Source organism: Amblyraja radiata, chromosome 9 (assembly GCF_010909765.2).
Source record: "Amblyraja radiata isolate CabotCenter1 chromosome 9, sAmbRad1.1.pri, whole genome shotgun sequence".
In the NCBI taxonomy this organism is placed as follows: domain Eukaryota; kingdom Metazoa; phylum Chordata; class Chondrichthyes; order Rajiformes; family Rajidae; genus Amblyraja; species Amblyraja radiata.
The window spans coordinates 59,400,682-59,413,769 of record NC_045964.1 but is presented as its reverse complement, the minus strand read 5'-3'; the positions used below and the strand labels follow the sequence as shown (position 1 = coordinate 59,413,769).

The window sequence follows — 13,088 nt, the reverse complement described above, 5'->3', positions numbered from 1 at the left end:
GCCGAAAGATTTTGAACATTTCAAAATCCAGCGGCGACAAAAAAAATGTTGCGACACTTGAGGAAACACCGCGCGTCAATATGTCATCAAGCCGCGTCATGCCTCAACTATTTCGGTGACCTAATACGTCAGTCAATGATGCCGGCAGTCACCGAAAAAATCGGCAAGTGGGACAGGCCCATAACTGTTTCTTAAATGTTAGGAAAGTCCCTGCCTCATCTACCTCCTCTGGCAGCTCCGGCATCCACCACCCTTTGTGTGAAAATGTTACTCCTCAGATTCATAGTAAATCTTTTCCCCTTCACATTGAACCTATGTCCTCCGGTCCTTGAGTCACCTACTCTGGGCAAGAGACTCTGTGCATCTACCCGATCTATTCCTCTCATAATTTTATACACCTCTATAAGATCACCCCCTCATCCTCCTGCGCTCCAAGGAATAGAATCCCAGCCTACTCAACCTCTCCCTATCGCTCAGACCCTTTAGCCCAGGCAACATCCTTGTAAATCTTCTCTGTACCCTTTCCAGCTTGACAACATCTGTCCTTTAATGTGGTGTCCAGAACGGAACACAATACTCTCAATGCGGTCTCATCAACGTCTTGCACAACTGCAACATGACCTCCCAACTTCTATACTCAAAACTCTGACTGATGAAAGCCAATGTGCCCAAAACCTTTTTGACCACCCTATCTACCAGCGATTCCACCTTCAAAGAACCATGCACCTGAACTCCTAGTTCCCTTTGCTCTACAACACTCCCCAAAGCCCTACCATTCACTGTGTAGGTCCTGCCCATATTAGACTTCCCAAAATGCAACATTTCTCCATCAACAGTATTAAACTCGATCAACCATTCCTCAGCCCTCCTGGCCAATCGCTCAAGATCCTGCTGCAATTTTTCACAACCATCTTCACTATCTGCACAACCACCCACGTTTGTGCCATCTGCACACCTGCTAATCTCACCGTGCATGTTCCCATCCACGTTCATGGTTTCATCTGTCACATCACAGACAGTTACCCTTACCTTTGCTTCCAGCTCTTGCTTCAGCACCAGGTATTTCCTCCTGAGTTTGGTATTTTCTGCCTCGCCCTGAATCAGCTCTTCGGCTAGCTTATCACATTCGGTTTTCATCTTTTCCACCTGCCGCCGCTGGGCTTTTGCAAAATTCTTCTCATCCGCTTGTTCGGCCTAAGAAGCGCAAACAACAAGAGTCAAGAGTTTTTTATTGTCATATGTCCCAGATAGAACAATGACATTCTTACTTGCTGCAGCACCACAGAATATGTAAACATTGTACACTGTAAACAATATAATAAACGAGAGAGAAAAAAAGTTCAGTGTATATGTATATATATATATATACACATGTATATATATATATATATATACACATACTCACAGATACACACACACACACACAAATATATATAGATAAATACATATACACGCACACATACGTACACACAAAAAACAAATAATAATGCGATAATAACAATAATGGTCTATGTAGTTCAGAGCTTATCTGAGGTTGTAGTGTTTAATAGCCGAATGGCTATAGGGAAGAAGCTGTTCATGAACCTGGATGTTACAGTTTTCAGGCTCGTGCTTGAAACAAGCAGCGCGGATGATCAACAGTTCCAAAGACATTCGCCGTACGTTAAATTCACATCAGCGCTCTGTTTTGGCAGCCTCAGTAAAGTGAAATTAAACCCTTCCAAAATATGCCTTTTTTTTTCCGTTTATGTAAATGCGTGCAAAAGTATATTAAGGGAAAAAGTCACTGACAAACACATTTCAAATGCAAATTGGCTGCCGAGATTCTTGCATTACAACAGTGACCCTGCTTTCAATTAGTATTGAATGCTGGTATGGAATTAGTATTCAATTTGTAATTTAGGCAGCGCATGAGTCCATTTGAAGCTCATGAAAAAGAAAATAGAGCCCATCAGTCATTGTGTCTGTCAAATTAAAGTGAGCCTCCACCAATGAATCTCCCAATATAGTGTGTAGTTCTATTATTAAAGTTATAATATGGAAGATAGGTTACTCCCTTGTAGCAAGTAAGCTTTAGTGTGCTGTTAGAGTCAATGCATCCCATGCCAATCTTCTTTAAGGCATGGTTTGTCAAAGGAAGCTGGCAGCCAGAAAACTACTGGTCATCTCAATTTCCTTAATGTCAACGACAGAGTGGAGAGCTCTTTTTTTTTTTTAAAACGAAGTGCTGGGGTATTCAGCTGGTCAGGCAGCACCCGAGGGAAATGAACCGATGATGTTTCGGGCCAGGCTGGGCTTTTAATGAACTCTTGTATTTTCAATATTATTTAAAAGACAATACGGTTTAGGGTGGCATGGTGGCGCAGCGGTAGAGCTGGTGCCTTACAGTGCCAGAGACCCAGGTTCGATCCTGACAAGAGGTGCTGTCTCTACAGAATTTGTACGTTCTCCCCGTGACCGCGTGGGTTTTGTCCGGGTGCTCCGGTTTCCTCCCGCATTCCAAGGACATGCAAGTTTGTAGGTTAATTGGCTTCTGTAAATTGCCCCTAGTGTGTCGGATGAACTAGTGTATGGGTAATCGCTGGTCGGCGTGGACTCTGTGAAACTAGAGGACATAGGTTTAAGGTGAGGGGGGGGGGGGGGGGGGAGAAAGATTCAATAGGAACTTGAGGGGTTAACATTTTACAAAAAGGATGTTGGGTGTATGGAATGAGCAGCTGGAGGAAGTAGTTGAGACAGGTACTATTGCAACGTTTTAAGAAACCTTTAAACAGGTACATGGATAGGACAGGTTTAGCGGGATAAGGGCCAAATGCGGGCAGATGGGACCAGTGTAGATGGGGAATGTGGGCAAGTTGGTGTGGGCAAGTCAGTCAAAAGGGCCTGTTTCCGTGCTGTATCACTCTAAGAATCCAAGGGGAAGACAAGAGGACTCTTTCATTGTTCAGGTAGGGAGGAGAAGAGGAACAATGTTCAATAGACAATAGACAATAGGTGCAGGGGTAGGCCATTTGTCCCTTCGAGCCAGCACCGCCATTCAATGTGATCATGGCTGATTTGCAAGAAATAAAGAAGAAACAGTCAAAAGTCCTGCCAACTATCGCTGAGGAGAAAGGAAAACATTCTGGAGGTATTGATGTGGAAAGTCACATCTTCAGGATCATCAGAAATGACAGAGATGGAGAAAGCGGGTGAATGGACTAGTAAATGGAAGCAGGGTGGGAGAGGGAATAACCCATTAACTAGTCATTAACATCTCCAAATGCCTCGTATCACCTGAAGAATCTTGATCTCGACCCTATCACAGACATTGCCCTTGTTCTCTCCATCCCTCCGTTTCTCTGCAAACGTAAATAAGCCTAATCTGCAGTGCTGCACAAGGGTCCTTGATCTGAAACCTTTGACATGAATTACCCTTACCTTTAACAAGCTGATATTATTTTCTAGTTTTTCCCGTTCTTCTTGAAATTGCTTGATTACTGACTGCATGTTCCTTTCATGCTTGGTTCTTAAACTCTGCATCTCTGACTTGAAGTCCGCAAGTTCCCTCCTGTGCACGTCCTTTTGCAGCTTAAACTGGTCGCTGAGGGAAGCAACTTCTTCTTGGGCCAGCGTGTGCCTTGCCTGAGCTTCCGAGAGGCTCTTCCTGATCTCCTTTTTTGAAGCCTCTTCCTGAGCCAGCTTGGTACTGAGCTCAGACCGGACGGCGCTCAGCTCCGTGATCAGCCGCTGCATTTCCAACAGCTTCTCCTGGTTCCTTTCGTGCTGCCCGCTCAAGGCCTCCAATTCCTCCTCCAGCCGCTGCCTCTCCCCTTTGGCCTTCACGTGTAGCGTGCCCCGCTCATGGAAGTCCACCTCCAGCTTGCGCAGAGAGTCTTTGGTGTCCCGCAGCTCCCCGTCCAGGTGGAGCAGCCTTGACTTCAACTCATTGAGCTCCACGTCCTTCCGTCGCACATCCTCCTCCTGCTGCACTCGTTTCAGCAAGACCTCGTTGAGCTCCCTACGGAGACTCTCCGCCTGCTGCAAGGTACACTCATGTTGCCCCTGGAGGGCTTCTTTCTCCTTGCTCGCGTAGCTCTGCTGTTCCATCCACTGGTCGACGGACTCCTTCTGCCTCTCCACGTCACGCTCCAGCTTCTTGCACTTCACCTTCCACTGTCGGATGGACTCCTGAGCCTTCGCTTTCAATTCATCCTTCTTCTTTTCACTCTCCAGTCGAAGGCGCTCCATCTCCTTCAACTGAGCCCTGAGCGTCTCGGCTCCAGCGCTCGACTCTTTCAGTTGCCGGGATAAATTCGCAATTTCCAACCTCGTGGATTGACGATCTTGCACGCAGTCATCATAACTTCTCTGGATTTCCTGAAGTTGGCTCAACATCCTCAGTTGCTGCTTCTCTCTTTTCTCCAGGTCTGAGTTGAGAACCTATAAACACAGCAAAGCAATGGCATCACTTCACTGTTTTCTACTCACACTAACTTTTAGTTTCAATTCATTGTGTACAGTTTTGGTCTCCTAATTTGAGGAAGGACATCCTTGGGATTGAGGCAGCGCAGCGTAGGTTCACGAGATTGATCCCTGGGATGGCGGGACTGTCATATGAGGAAAGATTGAAAAGACTAGGCTTGTATTCACTGGAATTTAGAAGGATGAGGGGGATCTTATAGAAACTTATAAAATTATAAAATGACTAGACAAGCTAGATGCAGGAAAAATTTCTATGTTTCTATGATTAGTGTAGAGATACAGCGCGGAAACAGGTGCATCGACCCACCGGGTCCGCGCCGACCAGCGATCCCCGCACAGTAACACCATCCTGCACACGCTAGGGACAATTTACAATTATTACCGAAGCCAATTAGCCTACAAACGTTTATGGAGTGTGGGCGGAAACTGGAGATCCAGGAGAAAACCCACACAGGTCACGGGGGAAGGTACAAACGCCGTACAAAAGGCACCTGTAGTCAGGATCGAACCCTGGTTCTCTGGCACTGAAAGGCAACAACTCTACTGGTGCGCCACCGTGCTGCCCTTTGTAGAAACTACCTGAATCGCACAGTACAGCTTTTTACTGTAGCAATGTTACAACATTTTGAGATTTTAAAAATCAAGTCTGCAATTTATCCCATCGGATAAAGCATAAAAATAAGTTTAATTTGACACCTAATTCACTTTCATATCTCAAGTATTTAAAAAGTTATGGCCATTTTCATACTGGGAAATGAGCATCTTGTTCCCTATTGATTTTCTATGGACATAACAAAAAAGCTGTGATCGTGAACAGTCAAAAGCCCATAACTTTCTTAAAAATTAAGAGAACTGAATGAAATTTTCAGTTATCATAGATTGAAGCATTCTGAAACAAATATAAAATTATCTTACTTGGATGACCTGAAATTAAAGCATATAATTAGTTAGTTACCTAATTGTAGCTAATTTCAGACTTCAATTACTAGATCTAAACATCTATCCATTTCTTAATAAATGATTAACATTTTTAAATAGCCTAAATGTCCAAATAATATTCACAAATAATTCACAATAAAACATGATTTTTAAATCTCATTTACATTAATTTATAGACCAAATGGAAGGAATTTAGTGTTCAATTGCTGTAAATTAAAGTCCATTTAAATCAGCTTTCTAGTGGGTTCCTGTGAACGCGCTGGTTTAGAACGTTCACATTGCGGTAGATTTGTGCCCTTAAATGCCGAGAAAAATACTGCGGGATATAATGGGTCCAAAATGAGCTACTCGCAATATTAAACTTTGTATAAAGGGATCTTTAGAAGCCCTTTTTAATGTAAAAATATACAGCCTACCTTCTGCTATTTGCTTTATGAGACCCTGCGGTTGCTGGTGTTCGCGGGTTTAGAGGTTGATTTTTAAACTACTATAACTATTATACGAGGCCTTTAAAACTAATAATAGCTTTTGCGACGGGGTCTTTCAGCGATTTTTCGTTAATAATTAATAATAATAATAATAATAAATTTTATTTAATGGGCGCCTTTCATACATCTCAAGGACACCTTACATAGTAATCGGAATAAAAACATATAATCGGAGTAAAACAAGTAATTAAAGACAGCACAATGACACAAATTAAAAACAGAATTCAATCCAAAAACAGAAAATCAAAAACACAGTGTGAAGAGAGAGCAGCGGCAACCAAATCGTGCCAGCGTCCACTCTCTCTTCACGGCAGCCATCTTGGACACAGACCTACAAGACTACAGTTAGACAAAAAAAAATCATCCCCCCACAGTGGATAGCACTGTGGAGGAAGGCACAATGTCCAGTCCCCACCCCATGTTCACCCCAAAGTCAGGCCTATTGGGGCCACCGCCGTTGCCTCTACGGAGGCCCGATGTCCCTGGCCGTTCTCACCGGGTGGTCTTGCCCCGGCGTCGGGAGAGTCCTTTCGGCGGCTGGGCCACTTGGAACGGCCGCTTCTTCGTTGGAGCCCGCGGCTGCCGAAGCCGACAAGGCCGCGTCGGTTTGGCGCTCCTAGGCTCCAGATGAAAAAGTCGGCGCCCGCTCTCCTCACTGCCGCCTTGCCGCCTCTACGCACGCCGTCTCTCCGCACGCCGCCTCTCCGCTCCGCAAACCCGCAGCCCGGAGATGTTGCTCACGGCGGTCCAGCTCGCCAGAGCTCCAGCGCGGCGACCCAGGCAAGGCATCGCCCGCTCCACTCCGCTCCAGTGCTCCAGCGATCCAATGCAGTGCCACCACGCAGGCCGAGGTGCTGGGTGGTTCCCGCCAAGAAACGGCGCTCCAAGCCCGCTGGTAGGCCATGACGATGGGTCGACGGGCAGCCCGGAAAAAAGGCTGCCACACCGACCAGGTAGGGACCTAGAAATAAAGTTTACACCTACCCCCCCACATTAAAAGACCATATCCCCTACAAACAAAAAAACAGGACTCACTAAAAACAAAAACAAAAAAACGAATTTAAGACAGACGGCTGCTGCTAGCAGCCGTTCACCAAGATGGCTCCTCCTCCTCTCCAATTAACTAGGCTGAACATCTTCGATTTGAACAGCCTAGAGAAAATCGCGTTTTAAACCCGCCCCCCTCTAAACGGCACCAAAATCGCGCACACCCGCAGCGGCAGATTTTCAGCGACGCTTCAGGTAGGCTTTGCAACATACCTATTTACTGTACATCAATCCGTACAATAATAAACCTAAACCTATAAACACATAGAGGCCTAAAACAGTGGCGCAGCGGTAGCATTGTTGCCTTACAGCGTCAGATACCCAGGTTCGATCCTGACTCTGGGTGCTGTTTGTATAGAGTTTGCACGTTCTACCTGTGACTGCGTGGGTTTTCTCCGGGTGCTCCGGTTTCCTCCCAAACTCCGAAAACTTACATGTTCAGAGGGCGGTGGTGGCCGGTTCTCTGGATACTTTCAAGAGAGGGCTAGATAGGGCTCTTAAAGAAAGCGAAGTCAGGGGATATGGGGAGTAGGCAGGAATGGGGTACTGATTGGGGATGATCAGCCACGATCACATTGAATGGCGGTGCTGGCTCGAAGGGCCGAATGACCTACTCCTGCACCTATTACCGATTGTCTATTGTTTGCAGGCTAATTGGCTTCGGTAGAAATTGTAAATCGCCCTTGGTGTGTAGGATAGTGCATGGGGTGACTGCTGGGCGGCGCGGATTCGGTGGGCCAAATTGCCCGTTTCCACGCTGTATCTCTAAACTAAACAAAACTGACAATCCTTGGAATTCTCTACTCTACGGGACTGTGGAAATTTACAGAGATAAGATATGAGAGCGGAGTTATGCAGCAGTCACCCATGAGTTTAATGAATGGAAAAGCAGGCTCCGTGGACGAGGCGTATAGGAAAGAATTGCAGATGCTGGTTTATACAAAAGATAGACACAACGTGCTAGAGTAACTCAGGGGGTCAGACAGCATCTCTGGAGAAAAAGGATGGGTGACATTTCGGGTTGGAACTGAAGAAGGTTTCCAACCAGAAATTGGCTTTTTCTCCAGAGATGCTGCCTGACCCACTGAGTTACTCCAGCATTTTGTGTCTATCCATGGACCACACAGTTCACTAAGGTCCCTGTTTCTTATCAGAGATGTCCTCATTCTTCAGTGAACGTGGGGGTTTTTTCCCCCCAGCTGTCATAGGTGCTCCTGACACAAGGCAAATTTCTAAAAAGTTGGAAATACAGCCAGTTTCTCCATTCCTAAACTACACTTAAATATTAAGATTGCCTTCACTATCATCTCCTCTAATATGGAAGAATTGTGCTCACCTACAAAAATGACTCCCCGCCCAAGTGAGAGATTCCCAGGAGAAGAAGGACCTGTTTCCATGTGTAGGAAGAAACTGCAGATGCTGGTTTACATTGAGATAAGACACAAAATGCTGGAGTAACTCAGTGGGACAGGCATAACTCTGGATAGAAGGAATGGGTGACGTTACGGGTCGAGACCCTTCTTCAGACTGAGTCAGGGGAGAGGGAGACACAGGTATATGGAAGGGTGAGATAGGGCTCTTAAAGATAGCAGAGTCAAGGGATATGGGGAGAAGGCTGGAACGGGGTACTGATTGTGAATGATCAGCCATGATCACAGTGAATGGCGGTGCTGGCTCGAAGGGCCGAATGGCCTACTCCTGTACCTATTGTCTATCATGAGTGGTGACATCGAGAGATCAAAGGAGACAAAGATCAAGGAAAATGTGGAATATATCATTGCAAGTTAGGGGAAGGTAACAACATAGCATACAAAGATAAAGGATGGGGGAGGGATGGAGAGAGAGGGAAAGCAAGGATTACTTGAAGTTAGAGAAGTCAATATTCTTACTACTAGGTTGTAAGCTGTCCAAACGAAATATGAGGTTCTGTTCCTCCAATTTGCTTTGGGCCTCACTCTGACAGAGGAGGAGGTCCAGGAAAGAAAGGTCAGTGTGGGAATGGGAGAGGGAGTTAAGGTATTTAACAAACGGGAGATCAGGCAGGTCTAGTCGGACTGACCATGTGGTATGACTCTATAGCTCTAAGAGACATAAACCCGGGACAAATAGCTGGTCACTTAGGATGAAGATGAGAATTCATGGCTGCATTCGGCAAGATGTGAATCCTTGGAATTCTCTATTCCAAAGGGCTGCAGCTAATCAGACAAAAAGTACTTTCACTGCAGAAAATGGCAGGGCGAAAGAAGAGATAAGACCAGAACCCAGATAGGACAAGAAAACAGGAACCCAGGAGAAGAGGGAGAATGCTCAGCCAACATATCTAAAGGTCACTCACCAATGAGTGGAAACAAGGAACTGCAGGTGCTGGTTAATACATAACTGGACACAAAGTGCTTGAGTAACTCAGCAGTTCAGGCAGGGTGGGAGATTGCAACCTTCACGTGGTCCGCCCTGTTTCGACGAATGCAATCAACCTGGCGTGCACAATCAAATAAGATCAAATAGAACAAGTTGTCCTACAACTTTAGGCCATGCACGCCATACGCAAGAAGAAGAAGAAGCAGTTCAGGCAACATCTCTGGAGAACATGGATAGCTGACGTTGCGTGTTGAGATCCGAAGAGAGGTCTGAAGAATGATCTCAACCTGAAATGTCACCGATCCATGTTCTCCAGAGATGCTGCCAGACCTGCTGAGTTACTCCAGCACTCTGTGTCCCTTAATGGTTAAATCTTGCACGCGTCAGCCTAATAGAGGCTGCTCATGGTTACCTGCCTTCTTTCAATTAGTGCAGAGATTAACAGTGGTCCAGAACAGCTCAATTTCCTAAAATATGTTCACATGCATGTGATAGGAGCAGAATTAGGCCATTCGGCCCATCAAGTCGACTCCACCATTTAATCATGGCTGATCTATCTCTCCCTCCTAACTCCATTCTCCTGCCTTCTCCCCACAACCCCTGACACCCGTACTAATCAAGAATCTATCTATCTCTGCCTTAAAAAATATCCATTGACTTGGCCTCCACAGCCTTCTGTGGCAATGAATTCCACAGATTCACCACCCTCTGACCAAAGAAATTCCTCCTCATCTCCTTCCTAAAAGGAACATCCTTTAATTCTGAGGCTATGACCTCTGGTCCTAGACTCTCCCACTAGTGGAAACATCCTCTCCACATTCTTGCCAATTATTTTGCTGTCAATGAGACACTGCATCTGTACCTAGGCTGAACCTCTTAAACTATCTTCGGAGAGACTATAAAACAGCTTTTAACAACCGCTTGACTGAGTTGCGTCATCAATCACTTCATACTTAAGAACGCACAAAGTAAAAGGAGTGATATTAAAACAAAACTTTAATCGAAAGGATTAAAGATTTTTGTTTTGTTAAAAGGACTGAGCAGCAAGAGTACAAAAAAAATAATTTTTAAATCCTGTGGGGGTAAAAAATATATCTGATTAAAAATGAAAAAAAAAGTAGAATATAGATTAGGAGCCAAGGTTTAAATTCTTCAGAAAAGCAGTGAAACACATTATGCTTTGATCTTGATTCTAAACGACAGCTTTGCATGGTTCTTTAAAACCATTCCCCATACGCGTGAAAATCCGTTTAATTATTTTAGCATCTGAATCGTAAAATCCGATACACAGGGCACCAGGAGTGCGTGATATTCCTGATGGACTGGTGAGTCTCTTCCAGCTATCATTGTTCACCGTGCGCTCATATATAGTTTGGCAAAGCAGGCTCCATGGACCACCAGTATAGGAAGGAACTGCAGATGCTGGTTTATACCGAAGATGGGCACAAAGTGCTGGAGTAACTCGGCAGCATCTCTGGAGGAGAAGGATGGGTGATGTTTCGGGTCGTCAGAACCCTTCTTCAGTTCCGACCTGAAACGTCGCCCATCCTTTTTCTCCAGAGATGCTGCCTGACCCGGTGAGTTACTCAAGCACTTGGTGTCTATCCATGGACCACATGGTTCACTAAGGTCCCTGTTTCTTATTAGAGATGTCCTCATTCTTTAGTGAACGTGGTTTCCCCCCCAGCTGTCATAGATACTCCTGACACAGGAACATTTCTTAAAAATTGGAAATTCAGCCAGTTTCCCAATTCCTAAACTGTACTTAAATATTAAGTGCGCTCATTATTAAGTTTGGCACTCAGCACAACACTGGGCGCACGGTGGCGCAACGGTAGAGTTGCTGCCTTACAGCGCCAGAGACCCAGGTTCGACCCTGACTACAGGCGCTGTCTGCACGGAGTTTGTACATTCTCCCTTGGACCGCTTGGGTTTAGTCCGGGTGCTCAATTTACTTTATTGTCATGTGTACCGAGGTACAGTGAAAACCTTTTGTTGCGTGCTATCCAGTCAGCGGAAAGACAATACACAATTTCATGTGCTCCAGTTTCCTCCCACAGTCCAAAGACGTGCAGGTTTGTAGGTTAATTGGCTTCAGTAAAATTGCAAATTGTCTCTAGTTTGTAGGATAGTGCTAGAGTACGGAGTGACCGCTGGTCGGCGCGGACTTGGTGTGCGGAATGGCCTGTTTGTGCGCTATATCTCTACAGTCTAAAGAACATGAAATGTGTCGTTGTTTGCCTTTCCCTGACATTAGCTGTAGCCAAGAATAACGTATTTAATGGCAAATTTTACTTCGGAGTCACGTGAGTGATTCCGTGAAGAACCCGCTCAGCACGCATGCGCGGCTTTACGTCCAGCAGAGCAACAGCGGCACAGCGGGAGTCAGGCGCTCCCGCTATGGAGATGAAAGAACGGACCGTCAGGTAAGCTGACGTCGGGTTTTTCTTTCACAGGGAGCCTTCTGCCTTCGGCAGAGAAGAAAGGCTCAAGAACAAACCTGTCCCCCGCTCGACTCCACGGAGGAGCGTTCCATCTGGGGGGGGGGCAGCAACAGAACAGACCTGTCCCCCGCTCGACTCCACGGAGGAGCGTTCCATCTGGGGGGGGGCAGCATCAAGGCGGTAGGATCACTTACCCGGCGCTCCGCAATCCCGACACCGTGCCGAGTCCAGCCCGCTAGCGCCTGAGCAGCGGGCTGGAAGTACCGCGACGGAAGAGGCGTCCGACCGGTGGCTCCGACTTATCGGACGGGACGTCTTTCCACCCGCACGGGGGGAAAGACAGCCGCCTGAACAGACCTGCCCCCCGCTCGACTCCACGGAGGAGCGTTCCATCTGGCGGGGGCATCAACAAGGCGGTAGGACCGCTTACCGGGCGGTCCGCTATACCCCGACACCGCGCCGAGCCCAGCCCCGCTAGCGCCTGAGCAGCGGGCTGGAAGTAAAGCCATGGAAGAGGCGTCCAGCCGGTGGCTTCCGACTTGTCGGACGGGGACGTCTCTCCACCCAGGCGGGGGAGAGACAGCCGCTTGAGCCGCATGGAGCGGCTCTTGGTGCAGGAGCTCCAGCGAGGTGCACCCCAGGAGGGGCGCTCTCGCAGAGGGGGGTCAGGCACTCCCTCCATAGTGCCTTGTGCACTGTCCATTGCTTCCTCCTTTCCAGAGGATAGCTTTGGTGACCAGGACTGGGCTGGTAAAGAACAGGGGCAATGGCTGAAGATCTCGGGAGTATGCAAGGGGTGCAGGAACAGGAAGAGCTGCTAGGTGTGGTGGACAGCTACGTGGAAACCCCACGTGCAGGAGGCCGTTAAAAGCCTGACGTCAGCCATCACATCGTTTTTCCTCGTTCCATGGACAAATACGGAGATGACCACAACCTTCGTAAACAAGTCATAAGACCTGCCGTAAAATCCTACATTGCGGGGTTGTGCATACCCCAGCCACTGAGCCAGACCCACTGCTCTTTGGCAAAAACCTCACAAAGCATATGAAGGACATGCAAGAGGTTTTACAAAACTTTCGGCTCATGAGGGCAGGGCCGGGACGAGCAAACCAAAAACAGTAATTCCTACGCAGCAGCACCCCATCGCGTCCATCAGTCAACGTCTACCATATCGGACTGATGAAAGCTCGGGGTCCGCATTCTATCACCGAAAGTCTTCTTTAGACCAGGGCCCAGAGCGGACCCCATGGAAAATGTGCCACCCCCCGACGTCACCGCCACGTCAGACGACGTGCAACACTCGTTGGACCGGCAGGAAACAGAAGAATACCCATAACCATGGACGGTA

General features: G+C 47.1%; 1 protein-coding gene across 5 annotated transcripts in view; it reads right to left on the bottom strand.

The window, feature by feature from the left end:
- cep128 (centrosomal protein 128) overlaps nucleotides 1-13,088 on the bottom strand; it is a 401,773-nt gene that overhangs the window by 262,322 nt on the left and 126,363 nt on the right. For all 5 annotated transcript variants that reach the window (XM_033027567.1, XM_033027570.1, XM_033027569.1 and 2 more), the window contains exons 13-14: nucleotides 3,421-4,422; nucleotides 1,030-1,194 (exon numbers count right to left, since the gene is read on the bottom strand). In XM_033027567.1, coding sequence (XP_032883458.1) covers nucleotides 1,030-1,194; nucleotides 3,421-4,422 — 1,167 coding nt within the window. The remainder of the gene's footprint in view (nucleotides 1-1,029; nucleotides 1,195-3,420; nucleotides 4,423-13,088) is intronic.